This window comes from Sciurus vulgaris (assembly GCF_902686455.1).
Source record: "Sciurus vulgaris genome assembly, chromosome: 5".
NCBI classification, from domain to species: domain Eukaryota; kingdom Metazoa; phylum Chordata; class Mammalia; order Rodentia; family Sciuridae; genus Sciurus; species Sciurus vulgaris.
The window spans coordinates 107,365,651-107,386,791 of NC_136465.1; the positions used below are offsets into that span (position 1 = coordinate 107,365,651).

Sequence of the window (21,141 nt, forward strand, 5' to 3'; positions counted from 1 at the left end):
AAATCAGCAGAACTAGAAAGAACTTTGTATTTTGAAACATCTGGAGAAAAGCAGAACACATAAAGCCAGAGAGACACACACGTTCTAAGGTAAGAGAAATATTTATTTAATTTTGCACAAGAACGAGCTTATACTGAACAAATTCAACCAAATAATATAAGTGCAGTAAAACAAGGAAATGGGGATGACTTTTCCTGTTAGAAAATATTAAGTAACCATGCCTGTGCATTATTTTTTATCATTACAATAACGTGTTTCAGATTTCTTTTCAGAGTGTGTACTGTACATGACATGTTATAGCTTCTTTGCTTTGTTTCTGAAAATATAATTCATTCACTGCTTTATATTTTATTTTTTGCAGTGAGAAACCTAACTGATTCATGAAGATTCTGATCTAGAAGAAACTTTTCTGCACCAAAGAAACCCAAGGCTTTCACAGATCCAAGGGGCTCAGGCTTCCATACAGGGGTCAGGACATCATGGTGTGCATTTCACACACATTTCTACAAGGTGATGTCAGGTACAGAAGAGGCAGAATTGTGGTCTAGTTTTCTCCAAGAATTTTCCTTTTGTGATTTTCTCAAGCTCCACAAACATCATAATTGAAAGTTCACTCTGCTACTAACAAAGCTGTATTTAGCTGCCCACAAATCATTCAATTTTTAAACATTTTTTGGTCTCTTTAATGAAAGAACATTCTTTAAGCAGAAATCCCCCATAAGACGGTCAACTTCACAGCTCCTGAAGGCACTGTGGATCCACTGAGCAACAGATGTGGCCATTCTAGGGAAAAAAGTGGAAATAAATGTGGAGTATTAATTTTTAAGCCATTAGTAAATTTTCATTTATTGATGAGTACATAAAAAACAGTTATATAGTTGATTTGTTATTTATGTACTCCTGAGAATTGAATTATCACTTTTCATGACTCAATCATTAAAGAGGGAATTATGTGGCAAGGGATAGACTGGCTTTACTTACCCCAAGGTATCCACTTATATCACTTTTGTTTTTTATTTATTTATTCACAAAACAAATATTGAGTATAATAGGTATTAGATATATTGATAAATAAAGCAGAACTAGTTATTAACTTCATATGGCAGGGCATATAGTACATTGGGGGAGAAAACTATTAAGTATCAAGCAAACTTACAATAAAAAATTTAAATGTGCTAGAAAAATGTTATGGTCTGAATGTTTGTGTTTCCTCAAAATTCGTATGTTGAAATTCTAATCCTCAATATAATACTATTAGGAGGTGAGGCCTTTGGATATTAGTTTGGGAATAAGATGGAGCATCGTCAATGGCAGTATTGTCCTTTTAAAAAGACATGATGCACATGCAATTCTGAATAGCCAAGTTATGGAACCAGCCCAGATGTTTGTTAACAGAAAAATGAATAAAGAAAATTTGGTTTATATGAATAATGGAGTTTTACTCGGTTGTAAAGAAGAATGAATTAGTATGCTAAACATCTTTAGCTTAATTATGCTAAATATCTTTTGCTACTAAACAAATGGAACTTGAGAACATTGTGTTAACTGAAATAAGCCAGATTCAGAAAGTCAAGGGAAGAAAGAGAGTGGGAGAATAAAAAATAAGGGACCTCACTAAAATAGAAGGGAGACCAATAGAGTAGAGAGAGGGGATCAAAAGAGAAAGAGGAGGGAAAGCATGGGCAAATACTGGAAAAGAAATCTACTAAATTATGCCATGTCCATGCATGAATATATAATGAATATACATAATATATGTATTTATGTATATATATATAATTATAATCAGTAAAGTGGTAGTAGTAGTAATAAATAATAGAAGAGAGAATGGTAGAGTACAGCAAGCAGATCGGGGGAAAGAGAAGGTACAGGGTAACGAGACTGATCAAAATGCTATGTGCACATACAAATATGGCATAATGAATACAATTGCTATGTATGACTATAGTGTACCAATTTAAAAAATTGAGAAAGTTTGCTTCTTTTCTCTATTCTCTCCTTTATATGAGGATATGCGAAGATGGCTATCTATAACCAAGAAGGGTGTCCTCATCAGAAACCAAATTTGGCCAGCACCTTGATCTTGGACCATGAGAAATGAATTTCTTAGCCCCTGGGACCATGAGCTATACAGAAATATATCAAAATAGATTCTGCTGTCATGTATAACTACAAAGAGCAAATTAAAATTTTTACAAAAGAAATGAATTTATATTTTTCAAGCTACCCAGTCTAAAGTACTCTGTTACAGTATCACAATCTGACTAAGACAAAAGGAAATAAATTAGGCAGTTTTATGAGATGAACAAAAGACTGCATACTAAAACTGGTGGGTAGGGTAGACTTCTTTGTAGAGGTGATATTTGAGCCAAGATCTGAAGATAGCTGCATACAAAGACAGGCCAAGAGCACAGGGAACAGCAGAAGGAGAAGCATTGAAATGATAAGTTTTGTTGTAGTTAAAAATGAAACTGAAAAAAGGACTAAGTGAGAATTTTAGGCTGGTGAAAAGAACCGTTTACAAATGAAATGGGGGAAATAGGCAGGGGCAGATCAGATATGCACAATTTGTTTTCATAATAAAGTATCAAAATAATATAAAAAACTACAAAGAGGAAAAAAAAATCCATATCTTCATCTCTGATTTGTCACTCTTTCCTCTACTAGTTAAATAGTAATAATGTTGATATGGTTATTAACACTATGATGATAATATTCTTACACTTCCTGAGTATGTACTCTGTGTCAGACACTTTGCCAGGCATTTTAAATACATTATCTAATTTCAATCTCACAGCATTCCCAGTGGGATCATTATTAATAGTCACACTTTTTAGTTCAGGAACTGAAGATCAGAAAGCTTAATATTATGTCCAAAATCACACAGTTAATAAATGATAGAGCTTGGATTAAAACCCAGGTTAGTCTGTCTCTAAAATTCATCCTCTATTCTTACTTTTCTCAGATAATTGGTGTTAGATATATTATCCTTTAATATGATAAAATCAAAAGTGTCTTTTAAAAAGAATTTTAATACTCGAGCCTTTGTTGAAGCACAGCAAGTGAGGGGAAATGCCAGTCTATTATCCAAGAAGAATATTATCAATTTAACCTAATCCTCATCTTTTCTAAATTACTATTAAGCAGAATTCTTATTCTGGCTGCAAAAGAGGAAGACTCAGCCATCTCAAGGATCACAAGAAGAATTTAAAAGCTTTACCATCATGTTCAGAGGCATAGATTTTATAACAAAACCTAGTTTTATGATCTTTCCTAATCTCCTACGCCAATGAAGTGATGAATGTCCTAGTTCCTGAAAGTATCAGTTTCTCAAACTGTGTAACTTTTGAGCAGAAATTGAGTTAGGGAATTTGTGGTGCCTTCTGCCACTGAGTATGTGAAACTAGCATTAGAACACTGAGAAAAGGGCTATTAGTATTGCTCCCAAATCCTGCTTTTTGAAAGGAACTGTTTATTTTCCAAAAACTTCCAGGAATGTTTTTCTTATTCCTTATCAATATGTTCTGCTGTTTATAGAACAGATGCTCTACAATCCAGATCACCGGCACTTTCTTAATTAGGCAATCAGAGTTCATACATGAAAGATTAACAAAACAGTCCACTGTGGTTCAGTTTCAGTAAGGGCATAATTTCTTATGCAAGGCTAACCCTCCTATAGGTAACGACTATGAAGTCTGGACAAAATATAAAAATACAACTGAAAACAATGGAGAGTGGTAAGGAAACACTAGAGAGATTTCAACCTTGAAAAAAGAGAAGTGAACTGAGTGAGAGTCATTTTTACTTGGCACCTTCCCTTAGGACACTCCCTTAGTCTGTGCAGACTGAGAACTATAACTCAAGCATAAAGCCACAATCTTATAGGCCTGGGACAGCTTCGGGGCTAGTAGAGAGGCACAAAATTGAGAGAGAAGTATCTACAAAGTAAGGAACAAATCAACACGTAACTTTTCTTCAAATTCTTGGCTGGCTTATTGAGGAGACTCTAAAGAGACAATAAGAGAGCCCTAGCTGAGAAGTTGAAAGAATCAAGCAGAGATTTTAGATGCTGCTCACACTATAGGTAGCAGTGCTTGAAATCTGTGTCCTACCAAGTTAGAAAGGACTGATAAAAAAGTTGTTTTTCACTGAAAACCCTAAAGGGTTATAATTAGAAGTAATACATCTCAAGAGTTATAAATTCACCCTAAAACTAAAGGTAAACTTGGAGTAGACGCACCTAACAAGTATAAAGTCAAACTCTACTAGTACAATGTGAGTGACCAGTAATTTAAAACCAGCTAGAACAGAGGAGACCAACAAAACCTAGGACTTATTTATATAACATATCCTCCACAATATCCATATACTATGAAAATTAGTAGACTGTGAAGAAAACAAGAAAAATGTGTTCCTAATCAAAAGAAAAAGTAGTGAATTGTAATGATTCAAAGATGTAATTAGCAGATGAAGATTAGTAATTATCTATCATAAAAGCATTCAAAGATGTTAAAAAATATGGTTACAATAATTGAACAGATGATAAATCTCAGCAGGCACACTATAAAAGAAATTAAGTGGAAACTCTGGAACTGAAAAGTGGAATATCTGAAGTGAAAAAATTCACTGGATGCTCCCAACAGCAGATTAGAGATGGCAGAAGAGAGTCAGTAAATTTGAGGACAAGACCATAGACATCAAATCTATAAGGCCATAGACATTATCAAATCTATAAGACAAAGAGCAGAGCAGAAATAAAATAGAGTTTTTTTTGTCTTTTAGGGTAATTAAATCAGCTAAACGTGTTATAATCAAACTCTAAAAAACAAAAGAGAATTTTGAAAGGAGATAGAGGTGAAAAAAGACATTGTATAAAAGGGAACAAAGATACAATGATGGCAGAATCAAAACAGTGGGAACTGGGAAACTATAATAGAGTATCACCTAAATGGCTGGAAACAAATCTATAAATTCTGATTTCTATATCCAGTAAAAATATGTTTCAAAAATAAATAAATTTTCAGAAAAATGAATCTTAAAAGAATTTGTTACCAGTTAGCCTACAATATAGAAAATACTAAAGAATTTTATTCAAACTGAAGGGAAATGAGTAGATGGAAATCTACAATATATAAGAAAAATGAAGAGCATCAGAAATGGTAAATATGTGGATGAGCATAAAATGTAACAATTTTCTTCCCTTAATTTCCTTAAAAGATGTATGAATGATAAAACAAAAATAATAATATGAAATTATAAAATTATAGCATGCAGAGTTGTAAAGTACTCTTATTGTAGTACAAAGGCTGGGAAGAATCACATTATTGAACATTTCTTATATTTTATATTAATAGTATAATATTAAATAGTTTTAATGTGATAAGTTGACATATATAGTAATTTCTAGAATAAAAATAATAATATAAGGTGTTATAATTTAAAATTCAAAAGAACAATTAAAATGGAATACAATTAAAGTTTTTTTTAAAAAGAAAGGCAGGAGTGAACAAGTAGAAGCATAAACAATAGATTTGACAAATAGAAACTAATGGCAAAATAGTAGCCCTCAATCAATCAGTGTCAAAAATTACATTAAATGTATGTAGATTAAACATTTCAATTAAAAGACCTGTTATACATTGGATAGAAAGGTAAGGACAACTATACATTATCTATTAAAAATGTGCTTTAAGTGTAAAACCAGGGACTGGGGTGGTATGACTAAGTGGTAGAATATTTGCCTACCATGTCCTACACCATGGGTTCAATCTCCAGCATCACACAAGTACACACACACACACACACACACACAAATTTTGAAAGTGAACAGATCAAAACAATATTCTATATCACTAAATGAATACCAAAAATATTGATTTCAAGTCAAGAAGAGGGATTAGCTAACATAAATTTAACATAAGACATAAAAGGGCACATACCATGTAATCTTTTTATGTGAAATTTTAAAACAGTCAAAATGAATCTATCATTAAGAAATGAAATTGAGGTTGTCTGTTGAAAGTATTACCTAAAAGAGGGCACAAAGACACTCTCTAGAGGGTTGAATATATTATATATCTGATTTATCAAAATCATCAATTATATACTTAACTATGGATTTCACTGTAATATTACCTTGATAAAAACTGAAATAGAATGTGACTCACAAAGCAGCCTGACTACAAGGAATATTATCACTTACTATCAAAACTAATTTTAAAAAGTAACTATTTTTATATAGTGACACAGTAAAATAAGCTTTCTTAAGACCCTGCTATTTCTGTCTATATTTATTGTTAAAGTCATTGTTGCTCTTTTCATACTAAACTCTATGAATTAAATTTAGAAGACAGTTTTAAATTTTCAGTTTATATATATATAAACTTTATATATATTTTCAGTTTATGCATATAGTAGTCCCACTATATATTATATATAAGTCCCATTACTATCAATATTTTAGTAGAGTCCAGTTTCAAAGTCCTTTATTTTCAACCTTCTTATAGTCAAAGTGCATATGTAATTATATATCATATATTTATCTTAGTTTTTAATTATATGCACTATTATTACTTTGATGGCTAAATAATATCATAGTACCACATAATTATAAAATATATAATTATAAAATAATTATATAATAAATATACTTGATATATATTATGTGAGTATAATATCATAATTGTATTATATAGAATTACTATGATTGATTAAACCATGTTTCTATTTGAAATTTTTGCATGATTTTGCATGTCAAATATTGTTGAGATTAATATTGCCATGCATATATAGTTTTATATTTTAGATTGTTTTATAGTCTAGATTTTCAAAACCAGAATTGAAATGGATGGGGTATAGCTGTTGATATGTACTTTTCAATGACAAGAACAGCGTATAAAGTAACAATTCAAGTATATCTCTGTCAGCATTAGACATTATTGGTCTACTTTTGTTTTTACTATAAGATATGAACATAATGATTTATTCAGCTAGTCTGCATTTAAGTGTAAATTAAAGGTTGAATGATTTCCTCTTTATGTTAATAGCTTTTTTAGTTAAATGTTTATTGATCTTTTCCTACTTTATTTATAGGGAAATAAGTGTTTTTATTAATCTTTATATTTTTAGTCTAGCAAAGAAAATAAATCTGCTGAAAATATTTTTCCAGCCTCTAGTTATTTTTCTTTGCTAAATGTTGATTGCTATAGAAGCTCTAAGTTCTTCTTTGAGGTGTATTTTATCACATCAAAGTTGGAAAAGGCATCTGTCTTTTAGAAATTAAATATAAAATTATTTTATTTGTTTACTTCTTAATAACTTAATACTTTATGCATGGATTTTGTTTTTATATAATATATTATATAAAATTATTTCCAATAAATTGTTATCTAGTCATTCCAATATTTGTGAAGTAATCTTTTCAAAATTGATCATATATGAAAAGTTTATTATAATTTTTCCTGTCTATGGAAATTTGTTCATAGATCTAGTTATCTAATCTAATGTCAGTACAGAGATCCACTTTCACAATTTCAAGTTTGCAGTTTTTGATACATAAAGGTAACATTTAGGAAGTCCGGAACTTTATTCTTACTACACTTCATTTTCTTCCATACCTCACTTGTTTCAGCCTTATATCATAGCCTCCTTGGGAGTTAAAGACACCCCTGGTTTCCAATTTAATAAATCATCAGATTTGTTAAAGGAAAGGACCTCTAATATCTCCCTCTTATTTCTCACCTGGATAATCCTTTTTGTTGTCTGAAGCTCAAAACTCTATGGCCTATTATAAGGATGCTTCTCTATGAGATTTAAGAAAGGTAAACTTATTAATTATTTTTGACTCAGGAGTTCAACTTCTGAGTGGAGAATGCATTTTTTTTTTTTTTTAACCTTAGCAAATTCTATTTGAAAAAAACCTTCAAAAAGGTGAAAGGGAAAATCTTACCCTGTTTTCCACAGGCAACTCCTGATCTTGCCTTACTGAAGAGATATTTACTCCTTCTAACTGTACAGCCTCTTAGCACAGTACATCTTTCCTACGGAGCTTCTATCACAGTTGTAATGTCATCTTCATCTGTGTCACAACTTTATGAATATCCATTTACTTCACATAGCAACCAACATTTATTGAATACTTACTCTCAAATTTCTTGTGTGGATTATTCACTTAATAATTATAGCAGCCATCTCAAGTAGATACTATTACACTTCCCAGGTACTACTATTATTCACATTTTTCAGGTGAGCAAGCTTGGCCATAGAGAAATTGAAGCAGGTCTCCTGAAGTCATATAATTGACATGGTTGACCATGCTTTGACTCCAGGTACTCTGCTTTTCAGATTGTGATCTTGACCTCACTTATCTGACAAGAAGAAATTACTTTAACATCAAAATACATTTTCTGGAACACATTCCTACCAAGAGTCAAAAGTTTCTAGCAGTTGTTTATAAGGCAATGAATGACAAGCTTATTCATGCTCTTTACCCTGGAAAATACACTAATGTTTCCTGCCTGTTATGTGAATGTATTTTACTTACTGAACGTACCCTTCTGAGTTATATTTGGTATACTTCTCATCCTATCACCTGGCATATATTTTTGTTGTCACTGCTTGGAACAGTACTCTAACAGTTAGATAAGAGTGAAAAAGGACTCAATTTTATTCAGTAATTAAATGTCAGAAAGAATTTCCCTGTTTGGCCATTAGCACTGAAGTTTTGAGATATGTACTGTTAAGTACATTCATGCTAAACATATATTAAAGAGACACTGCAGATACATTACTAGTAACTTGTAGTACTAGGTACTTCCAAGTTTGCTGTGCGCTTTCAGAAAACAGCAGTAAATGATCACTCAAAAAACTTGACTGACAAATTGCACTGATTGAAGGAGCTGGAAATTTGGGTATGAAAGAGATAAAAAAGGTATCTCAAGGTCTAAAACATTTTATATTTCTTGGTTCCATTACAGCAAGTCACTTTAATAAGAATTTACACTAAGTAAATTTGAATTAAATCACTGTATTGAAAAAAAACTTTACAAAATGAAAATTGTCACTTAAAACAAATCAGAGCAGATATAGATATGCAATGTTGAAAAAAATCTGATGTTTTTGCTTTTTGGTTGTTGTTAAGTCTTTATATTATTTAGTTTTTGTGTTATTCCCAAAATTATAAATACGAAGTACAAAACTATTAAATTAAATTTTATAGGAATAACCATCAAAATGCTTTCAACTTGGTCACTATCCATGAACTCCTCTACTTTGCCTATGTTATCTACTTTTTGCTTTCATTGAGGTAAAAGGTATAATGTTCTATTTTCCTATGAGAAGAAAGAGAAAAATCTCTATACTGATTTCTCACCAACTGAAGGAATATGGTAAACACAGATCTTAAATTCTTCAATTCAATTTAATTGGCCACAACAAACCAAGAAACATGCCCATTTTTGCCATATTGATTTCTGCTTTAGAAAATGCAATGTATCTACTTTGTCAATATATTTTACAGACCTCATAAAAAAAAACTAGATAGAAATCAATATAATGTTGTCTTCTAATGTGACAGAACAAATATGAAGTTTGTTCTTATCATTGTTTTAAAGATGTGTACAGTAGATACATTAGGGCAATATAAGTAGTCGGTTTCTACTGATCATTCTGGTTCCAGTACATTCACTCTCCTTCTCCTTGAATATACATTGGAGGATATACAAGAAAGTCAGCCTTGGTGCCAATAAACCTGTGAGGTACTCCTACCTCGTTTGAAGAACAAATGGGGGAAAATGCTTCCTATTGTCCAGGTTAAGCACACTAGTACCTCTGAGTCCTGGGTGCTGCTGGCAAAGTGCTCTCAGTACCTGAACTTAATGGGCTTTACCTTGCACTGGCAGAGAGTACACTCAGTGCCATGTTTGATCCACGAGGACCCAGTGAAGCGAACCACATTCATCTCGTCCAGGCAAGTTTTGGTGATGTCATTGCGGACAGTGTCAGCCTGGCAAGGGTCGGTGACACAGCGTGGGCAGCACTCATTCTCTGGGAGGACACTGAATTCACACTCCACATCTGGGCAAGGCAGGGGCCAACAGTCAACTTCCCCCTGCTATAAGGAAAACAGATGAGCCGGGACAAGATGGAGAGGAACGGAGAAAATGGAAGGAAGCAGAGAATGAGGAGGGGAACACAATGTTTACTGAATAGTCAATTTATTTGATTGATATTTATATTTAGACCTTTAAAGCCCATGAATCTTGCAAGGAATCTACAAAAGCCCTATCAGAGTGATGAGATCTATATTGCAGCTAGGTTTATAAGCACTTTTCAAGGACTAAAAAAGAAGGACAATAAAACAATAGCAACAACCATTTCTCTTAAAACAATAAAATTTGCATGCCCCTTTCTTTCCCCTGACAAAGAAAAGTTATTTAATGTGGAAGAAGGTTTCCATTTAACTTTCTGATCATGCGGTAACATTTTTATTCTTTTGATGTTTTCTTCTTCTAACTTCTCATTTATCCCTTTCTCATAGAGAAAGCTTTGTCCATTACAATAAAATAAATGGAAAGATGAAAGGAATTTGAAAATTTTTATATTAATTTATGTGTTTCTTAGTGTAAGGTTTTGAGTCACCCTCCCCCTTACACAAAAACCCCACAAACCAAAACAAAAAACAACATGAAAACCCTCAAAACACAGGAACTGATTTCGGTCTTTTTTATTCCATGTGGGAAAACTGTGTAAATTGGATCTTTTTAAAAACATAGCTCCCACCTGTTTCCTATTTTCTTCATAATTCTGAATCTCATGGCATTCTGAATGAAAGCAGCCTTCAGGCACAGAAACTGCCCTTGCTCTTTCAATTGATTTTTGGGTTGAGATTATAAAAAAGGAAGTAACAAAAAATCATTGCCTTAAAAATATCCTCACACAAATAGAGAGGAAATTAGCCAGAGTTTAAAAGTAGCCTCTTCTAGGAAACTTTCTGCTACAAAGACATGTAGACTAATTTTTATTTTCTTTTACACAATTAGAAAAAGAAACAAAACATTTAGTCAACTGAACAACAAAAAAGGCAGTGCTTTCTTTATTAAGTCTTTACTTTCCTCTTTACTTACTGTTTCCAGGAAAAGTTTCACAAACTTTATTTAAAAATTCAATTCTCTTATGTATTTGTTTAATATTCATAGCATGTACAAAACAAGATACCCACCAGAATAGCACTGACAGCAACAAACTTCATAAAGAAAAGAATGCCTATTTTTGTTTTTGCTTTTTAAGCGTGAGGAATGGATAGAAATGGATTAACAAAATTTCTGTTTGGAAAAAGAATGATTTATTTCATAAATGCTATTGTTCTACCCATATTTGTCTTTAAGTAAACATAAACTGGATGGGATGAAGGAAGCAGGAGTCTTTTTTTTCTTTGAGGCATGGAAATACTCCTGAAAGAGACATCGCTCTCAGAAAAGGAATGCACAACATAATGTACCACATCTACCAAAAACATTCTTCAGAAACTGCCAATACTGTGGCCAGGCACTGGCTGATCTGGCTGATGGTGGATGGGAAGAGCAAGGTTGCTCTTCTATTTAGCTTCCAGGCCTACACTTTCCCTCTATTTCAAGTAGATAAACTTACCAGGCAGCGACACTGTTGGCAATTTTGGACCCAGGTATCACCACTGTTGTATAAGGTTTCCCCATTTTGATGGAGGCACTGACTGCTAAGCCTTGGGTCACATTCAGGGCAGCAGAAAAGATCAACTGTGGGGTTCTCACAGTCACAAACCATCCGTCTACACATAACAAACCCATTCTGTATGGGAAGGGAAAGAAAGCATAACAAACACTCCATTTCTCAGTGCACTAACATCATCTGGAGGAAGAAATAATTCACACTGTTTACCAAACACAATATAGTTTCTTTAGAATTCCATCTTGTAGCTAACATGTTGAAACTACCCAAGCTAGAGGACTTCCAATTTCCTTTCTACATATTACTCCTCACATGACTTAATCAGAAAGAAATTTTCCAGAAATGATTAGAATGATAATCCCTGTATGGTCCATATATATATATATATATATATATATATATATATATATATATATAAGTATGTGTGTGTGTGTGTGTGTGTGTAAAGACATATAAATATTCACATATTTGTATATTAGGATAGTAATTTGAGTACTGTCTAAATTTTGTGTGAAGGCAAGTATATTAGTATTTGATAATTACTCAGTAGGTTTCGCATATTGCTAAATTTCTGCAATATTTTACACCTCCTTATTGTTTTTGTACACACATGAATTTCCTTCATGTTAATTGAGCCTCTAGTACATAGTATTATTCATTTAACTATAATTTAAATCTCTATTATTAACTGGTACATATAACAGAATGTCTTTGTAAAACTGAAATATAGTCCAAATAGATATTTTTCACCCTTGGATTGTCTATTTTGGTTTCATTTATGTAGTCACACAAACATGATATTTTGACTATGGAAAAATGAACATAGTAATAAAATTTTATCAGTATGTGAAGAGAGTAACACATTGTAGTAGGATGATACAATGGACTTCTTTCTGTACGGCAATATAATGGAAGAGATATATGTAATAATTAAATGAATCTCAAAGAACATAATGGTGAAAGAAGCCAGAGGCAAAGAGAATATACCTTGTGGTTCCATCTATATGGGGCTTTAGAAAGTATTAATTTTATCTATAAGAAATAGAAGCCTGAGTTTGCCTTTGTCTACGGGTATAGGATTAACAAGGAAAGGACACAGGCAACATTTGGGTTACTGGAAATGTTCAATAATATTAATTGTGATGGTGGTTAAATAGATGTATTAATTTATTAAAACTCATTGAGCTGTACAATTAAAATATATGCAAATTACCACTCAATTAAAATTTTTATTTATACTAACCTGACATGAACACACAGAGCACCGGTCATTTTCCAACACCCAGATCTGACCATTGTGTTTGACTTTTCCATCATGGATGCAGTCCCCAGTGCAATTCTTTCCATGAGGACACCGACAATCATATCCCCCATCCAAGTTGAAGCAAATGGTATCATTGGCACAGCTGTGCCTTCCAGTCCCACATTCATCTATATCTATAGCCAAAAAAAGCAGCATGCAGTATGCTTAGACTATGCTGTTTCAAATAATTTCAATCAGGCAAGTTACCTCCTGACATAAAGCATTTAACTGTAAATCAGTTTTCACCTTACTGGTATGCATCTCCTATTAAATGCTGACTAAAGCATTATGAATGACCTGGGGATTTCCCAGGAAAATATTATCAACATTTGATTTTAAAAAACAGATAAACTTGGCTAAAACGTCAACTCTTATATCTCTGTAAATACCATTAGGCTTTATGAAACATTAATATTTTTGAAAGTAATAATATAACTCAATTTATCACACAAAACAGCTTGATAGTAGAAATTCTAAAAGGGATATCATCCCCAGTGTTAAACTGGTGCTCACAGACGTCCCTTATTTGGAGAGAAATGTCATAGGACCCCTGAGGCATTTTATTCAATTTCAAATTCTATTCTCACAGCTATACCACCCTAATGTAAGCTCTTTCCAGTGTTCTGCCTGGGTGTTCTTCCTTTATAGACCAGGTATTCTCATGCTGTCTGTAGACCCTTCTACTTACCCATGAAAGGCAAGTGGCCATCAGCAATTACCATCTCCTTCAAAAGAATCCACTCCCTCTTAACTTTACATTTCATATTACCACTTTATCCCCTGCCTGACTCAATTGGCAACTGCCCATTCCTCACCCGACCTCACCTGCTCCACGGCAATCACAGGCTAGAGCATTTTCATACAGATGAAAAGCAAACATATCTCGACCCACAGATCAGGTCTATAAGAGGAGATGTGATTCATATTATTTACCCCACAATTTAAAGGTCACAAGCCAAAATACATTTCAGAGAGACTGTATGAGTGGCAGTAAGCAGTGATTTCCCATTTCATCAGTTTCTTCTAGGTAAAGGTCAAGAGAGAAAGAATTAAATCATGGTAGGAGAAGCAGGTTAGGAGAAGATGAAAGGTATATATTTAAGTAGGGAAACCAAACACTGATTTTCCATGAAGATTTTAAAGAGAATTTAGTAACTATCTTTTTTAAATGATTTGATTTCAACATTAATTGAAGACTTGGACCAGTCAAGATTATATCTTGATCACATTTAAATTCTTAAAAATTGAAGTTCTGTTATAAATCTGTTCCTGAAAATAAGCCACAGGATATATTTTCTCTGTATTTGCCCTGATTTTTTATTAGTTTCTATCTCAACAAAACCAACACATTGGGACAAAGGTTGAAAATGTTGCTATTAATACAGTAAGGTTCACAATAACTTGATTTGTCAAGGATAGCACTGTGACCACAGACAATGATCAAAAAGAGAACTGCTAGCCAGCATGTATACATACTTTAAAAAAATTAAGTATAATTAAGTATAATATATATTTTTTTAGATCAGAGAAAATGTTCTCTTTGTAATGAAAATGAAATTTTATAAATAAGCTCTGTATTTGATCTACGCAGAATGATCTGGTATATTTGATGACTTGGTTTTTGTCTCAATTTGATATTCATAGAATTAGAAGCTATAGTAAGCAGAAAAAACATTAACTATAATAATTTGACCTCTTTGACCACAAACTCTACAGTTACATCTTACTGCATAACCCTTTTAATATTCACAATAAAAATGTTATTCCACTAATGACAGTGGCTGAATTTTTGCAGTCATTTCATTTTGCTTGATGTTTAAAAAATTAAAAGCTCTGAGACAAAGTAATATAGTGTGCTTATTTTTTTTTTTTTCTTAAAGGCAGTTAAGAGACCTTGAGTTTGCTGCAAAAGACAAAGAAGAGATGTCCAGGCACACAAAGAATGTGTGTTCTTAAGCACATTTATAATAAAGAAATAGAGTAAAATGTTGCTTGCGAGGGTTGGCATGTGGTTTCAAATCTGGAAAAGTGTATAGGCAGAAACACCATGACTATTTTCTGAACTTCTGCTCTGCAATGGGATTTGAATCAGTTTGAACACAACTTGCTTTTTCCACTTGTTATCTAAACTGGGTTTCACAAGGTAGAAAATATCCCAAATTGATAAGTGGTATTGAATTTAGGCACTTTCACACCTAAAGGGCTTATATTCTACTTTGAAAACATATGAGGACATGTGAAAATTCCAATTTTACAAATATTTATAATTTATTTAGTGGAGTGACTATTGAAGAAATAATGGTACCAAACCCATTGGTTGAGTCTCAGTTTTCATTTAGCTTGATCTAGCAGCAGCATCTGGCACAGTTTACTTTCTCTCCTTGATAGTTTTTTCTTATTTGTTCTTAATACATCGATAGCTTCTTCTGGATCTTTCTCCTATCTATACATTCCCTAGTTTTGGCAATTATATTATGAATAAGATTTATCCATTGCACAGAGAAGATAAAGAGTGGTTTAATGTGTTTTGAGGCAAGAGTCTGTTTGAAGGTCTAAAGTTTAGAGCTATCAAGATTGTTCGAGGAACAGAAAAAGTGGTGACTTAAATGTCCACTGAGAGAGGAGAGTTGGCAGTCATAGAGATGAAGAGGTACCCAGACCCACGTAAAGGTCATATTAAGACATTTGAACTTTATTATAAAGGCAGTAAAATGTCATTGTAGGGAAAGGAAAAAAATAGATTTTCATTTTAGGAAGATTCCTTTGACTTCCTTTTGGAAAAGGATTTCAGTGGACTAGAATTTGAAGCCAGAACATCAGTGAGTAGGGTGTTTCAGTAGTCCAGGCAAGAGATGATCATACAATAAAAGCAGATTCACATACTAGTTGCTGTGTACCGAATTTTGGGTACTTTTAAATTAAGGTACAAGGAATTCCTAATTTTGTAAATTAGGAAAATGAGTCATAGAAATATTGCATAACTTTCCCAATATCACAGTCAATAAGATATAGGAGCCAAGTTTGTACTCTTAAATAACCTGTAGTATTGAGTGTCAGACTTGGTGATGCATATGAAGAGACTATGCAGAGAGAATCAATGTGATTAAGTGGCTTATTGGATTTGAATATTAAAATGAGAGAATGATCAAGAATGATGTGCAGATTTCCACCTTGGAAATTTTGATTGATGATATACATAGAAGAGAAAGACCTTGCTGGAGAGCGGCAGGGATGAAAGCAGACATGTGCCCAGTTACAGCACCTTGAAATGCATTTTTCTCTGGGCTTCCAAGTGGAATTGTCCATTAAGTAGTTTGCTAGATAGGTCTGGACCTCAGAAAAAAGGACCAGATCAAAATATAATTTTGGTCAGATATGTTTTCATCATTCCCTTTTCAAAAATAGTCCTTTCGACTCAAGTTTGAACCTCATGTAAGGAATGTAGAGTTAGGTTTTCTGCTTGTCTCCTTTTTCTCAATTTGCCAATAATATCACCATGCTTAATATACTTCTAAAACAAATGCTAGGTACCTTGAGAAAACTTCCTTGATGCCCAAGAGGAAACAATTTTTCCCTGTTTCCTCATACATAGTACAACATTCACAGCATGTAGTTTTCCCCCAAATCAAATGATTTTCTCAATAATTTGCTCATCTGTTAATAAACTCACAATATGCTATCTTGCATGACAGTTATTATTGAACTTATCTTTGCTACAACCTGAGGACAGTGACCATTTCTACTTAATATTTGTATGCAGCAAAATACATCGATATGCCTACACATATATATTCAGTTAACTACTTGTTTAGTTGAATTGGATTCATTTAATTGTGTCCCTTTCTCTTGGTCAGGTTAAAAAAATCGCAATATTCGTCTTAAACAAAATACTTACAAGAGAAAGTATCCTGTGAACATTTTTTGTCATCATAAATTTGAAGAACTTTATCAAACTTAAAGATCATCAAGAAATTAAAGAAAGAAAGGAAAATGGAAATAGAATAAAATACACTTATATGGGAAAAAATACAGGGCTGTGTCCCATAGTGATATGGTAACTGACAAGCAAAAAATTCCAGGCACAGTAGAAATGATGGTATGGACTGAAAAAACAACACTCTGACATCTTGGGGATTAAATGTCTAAATCTCTAAGATAAGTGAATGAGCAAAATAGCATGCAATTTGTATATATGCAGCTTATAAACATATATTTGGTAGATCACACAACTGTAGCCAGAAAGGTAATGAAACGGTACAGCTATTTACTCATATCTTTAAGTATAAATCCTATGCTTCAGAGTAATTGTGAGTCCACTGTTGTGGCTTTGTCCATTTTGAAATGCTTTTTTTTCTTTTTAAAGCAACAGAAAAATATCAGCTTCCCAGATATAATCATACTCTTAAAACTTAATCCTTCTAAGTACTAATATTACAAATCTACAAATCACTGAAATTATACTAAATGGTTAGTTGTTTAGTCTTTGTCTTTTTTTGGTAAATAATGTAGGTAGTTTCTTTGAAAAGACTCCTTCAGAGCATGTTGTCTTCTAACAGCAGTAGTAGATTTTTCTGATGATTTTAATAAACTCTATTGGCATATAATAATAGAATCATATTCCAGAATAGTAGTCTTATAAAAATAAAAAATTCTGTTTATGGAATTTCCTTGAAAAGACTTTTCTGTGTAGGTGTCTCATACAAGCTTTTTCTTTGCTGTCTTACATTTATCGTGTATTATTTTAATGTTTAGTTTGTTACTTTTTGGACTGAATACTCAGAGTGTACTAATTATGTTTTATCCTGAACATTACTATATATCCACTTTAAATATATTATAGATATAGCCAGTATATTTCATACTAATATCTAATTCTAACATAGGTTATATGCATAACATACTTCTGATTTAAAGATTTACCAATCTAACTTCCACCTCAGTTGTTTTCATTAGACAAATAAACTTACCATCCACTATGTGCTAGGCACTCTTTTAAGAATTGGAGATATGGTAACTGACAAGCAGAAAGATCCATGACTTCTGAAGCTTACAATCTAAAGTGGATAATAATGCAAGTAAACAAATGAACACTATAATTTTAGAAGAATTTATCATTTCCACAAAGAAAGTGAGGCAGGGTAACTGAATAGTGTCAGAAGTCAGAGCCCATTTCAAACTGGCAAACTAAGAGAAGCTTATTTGAGAGATTAAATGAATTAAATGAAAGAAATATCATGAAAAATCTGGGGAAGGATATTCCACACAAACGGAACAGCCCATGAAAAGGAATATGTTTGGTATGTTCAAGAAATGGCCAGAAGGTCAAGGATATATATTATGTAGGCCCTTGAAACCATGGTCAAAGTTTGGGTTTTCCTCTAAGAGATGGAAAGGTTCTAGGAAGGTGAAAAGAGAAGTAACACGCTCTGATTTCAATTTTAGAAGGATCGTTCTGAAAAGAGCTTTTAAGAACACAGAAGTGGAAGTAGGGATACCAGTAGGAATGTAGTGGTCCAGACAAAAGAGAATGGTGCCTTACATGAAGGTGATAACAGTAGAGGTGATGACTAGTGTTCAGACTGGGAATATATTGTGAAAGATAAAGTAGTGAGGTTTGTTTATCTATTAGATGTGAGATGTCAGGAAAAGAACCCAAGATTATCTGAGTAACTATATTTAGGGACCTATACAATTTGGAAAGTAAATCAAGAGTCATATTTTAGTTCTATTAGTTCTCAGTTGTCCACTAGAAATTCAAGTTGAGATACCTCATAGACCACTAGATATAGGAATCAGCAGCTCGGGAAGAGATCTGAATAAACATATACAGATGATCTCTGAAGCTATGACTGATTGATGGCAGAGATTGAGAATGTGCAGAGATAACTGAAAAGTCCTGAGCCCTGGGGCACTTGAACATTTTGTTCTTTGCAGAATGAAAGAAGAATCCTGTAGGGTGACAAAAAGCCAGGAGTGAGTATTGTTCCCCAACCCACGGGGAGAAAGTTATGTTTTGATAGAAAGGAATGATCAATTGGGTCAAAGCCCTGAGCTGTCAAGGAAAGAGACAGTAATGACCATTGAATTTGGCAAGAAATTGTTGGTAATCTTAGAAGGAAAACAACAGCTGGAGCAGTGGAACTAAAGCCTCACTGGACACTAAGAAAGAGATAACAAGTATAAGAAACTGTTTCAAAGAGTTCTGTTCTAAAGAGAGCAAAAAATAGGGGATATGTTTGGAGAGTCAGATGATGTCCAAAGAAGTTACTCTTTGCTTTGTTTGTACGCTGAAGAGAATATGATGTCATAGAAAAAGATGATAGAATTAAAATTGAGGAGAAAATAGATATATGAAAGGCAGAGTGCTCAAGTAGGTGAGGGAAGATGACATTCAAGGTACAATGGCAGCTTTGATTTCTGACGGGAGAATGGCTATTTCATCTAATAAAATAGAAGGGAGGGGCAGTAGCAGATGCAGACAGAAGGGAGCAAATTAATATGGCTCACGGAAAAGTGAAGTAGGTTCCTTTGACAACTTCTGATTTCTCTGTTAGACAGGACAGTGATAGAGAATGAAGAGAAAGGAAACAGTGTCCAAAGTATAAGAAAATGGAAGAAGTTATCAAGTTATTGGATCATAGAGGGAAAAGTAACTAGGAAATGAAGTAGGAATGCTGGCCATTGCTGTCAGTCCTTACGGTAGACAGCTTCTGAGACAGATGTCGATGATCCTTGTCACTTCGTATTCATGCATTCAAGGAAAATGCCTTCCCTTGACTGTGTGCTGGATGTACTGACTTGCTTCTAACAAATCAAATATGAGAGAAGTTATTTTTATAACCCATATGATTTTGGGTTATTAAAAAAAAAACCTGTGCCTTCCATTTTGGTCATTTGCTCTCTTTTGCATTGCTTACTATAGGAACTAAGACTTGCTCCCATGTCTTAAGGCAGCCTTCAGAGATGCTCATATGTTAAGGTGCCAAGGCCTACCCAAAGCCACATGAGTGATCTCCCCATTGTCCCTTCAGATAAGTCTCAAAATAAGACCACAGGCCTGACCTTGATTGCAATTCCATGAGAGACCTTGAACCAGCGACACCTAGCTAAACTGTACAGACTTCTCTCACTACAGAAATGATAAGGTACTATTTTTTTTTTTTTCCAGCTTCTGAGCTTTTGGCATAATCTGTTATGCATCAATAGATAACTAATACAGCTAACTTCAGATTGTGGTCATATATTTAAAAGATAGTGAGTGCTATTACAAATTTAAAGTAAAGAAGTCAAAAGAGGTCCATTATTTTTCCTATTCACATCCAAATGCACAGAAAAGAAAATTAAACACAGGTTATCCCTAGAGGATAAGTAGAAAGAATTTGAGGAAGTGAGAAAAAGTAAGGATGCATTTTCAGCTTTAATCTATATGCTTCTGTATGATTTACATTATTTCTAGTAAGTTATATTCATTCTTTCTGTACATAATTTTTAAGAAGTCAATCTTAATACAATTTTATAGAATATAAGCAAAGCAGCTTACTAGGGAAGAGCAAAAATGACTGTTTGATCTGCCTATGAACTGCAATCTGTGGTTCCTGGCATTCTCTACAGGGCTGGAGATATTCACCCTGGGACATTCACAAGTGCAAGGTAAAGCCCTCAGACCACAGCTAAGTGATGATTTGCAAATGCCAGGTTTTAACTTTGGGTAAGACAACAACATTCCCATTCCTTTGTGCAAATCCTGATGAACCCTCTGCTCAGGGTCCAGAGCTCTCCTTCTGCTGCAATTGGCAAAGCATGCTGGAAACCTTGGCATCCATCATTCCAGTCTGTTTTACTTCCTTTGTGTGAAAACCCTTTCAGGCTCAAGGATTAAAGACTTTTTAACATTTAGATATTAAGTACCCTTACATTAGATTCTCAAAGGTTTTCACTGACTGTGTCATCTTAAACCCATTGTTCTCTCAGGCTGTTGCTCTATGAAGGCGTAGATACCAACGGAGAAAACAATGAGTTTTGCTTTGTTTTTTTCATTTTTCTGCCAAGAATTCTGATGGTAAATTCTTACTGCACTGGTTGTTTCCCTGGTAATTATTCACTGGAGTCTGCTGGTTTTGCCTGGTTTCTAAATA

The 21,141-nt window shown here is 33.4% G+C and overlaps 1 protein-coding gene across 2 annotated transcripts in view; it reads right to left on the reverse strand.

Annotated features, from left to right (window-relative positions):
• Positions 1 to 271: 271 nt before the first annotated feature.
• Positions 272 to 21,141, reverse strand: part of NELL2 (neural EGFL like 2) — a 433,796-nt gene continuing 412,926 nt past the window's right edge. For both annotated transcript variants that reach the window (XM_079139564.1, XM_079139563.1), the window contains exons 18-21: positions 12,947 to 13,140; positions 11,647 to 11,823; positions 9,887 to 10,111; positions 272 to 783 (exon numbers count right to left, since the gene is read on the reverse strand). In XM_079139564.1, coding sequence (XP_078995690.1) covers positions 733 to 783; positions 9,887 to 10,111; positions 11,647 to 11,823; positions 12,947 to 13,140 — 647 coding nt within the window. In that variant the 3' untranslated portion in view covers positions 272 to 732. The remainder of the gene's footprint in view (positions 784 to 9,886; positions 10,112 to 11,646; positions 11,824 to 12,946; positions 13,141 to 21,141) is intronic.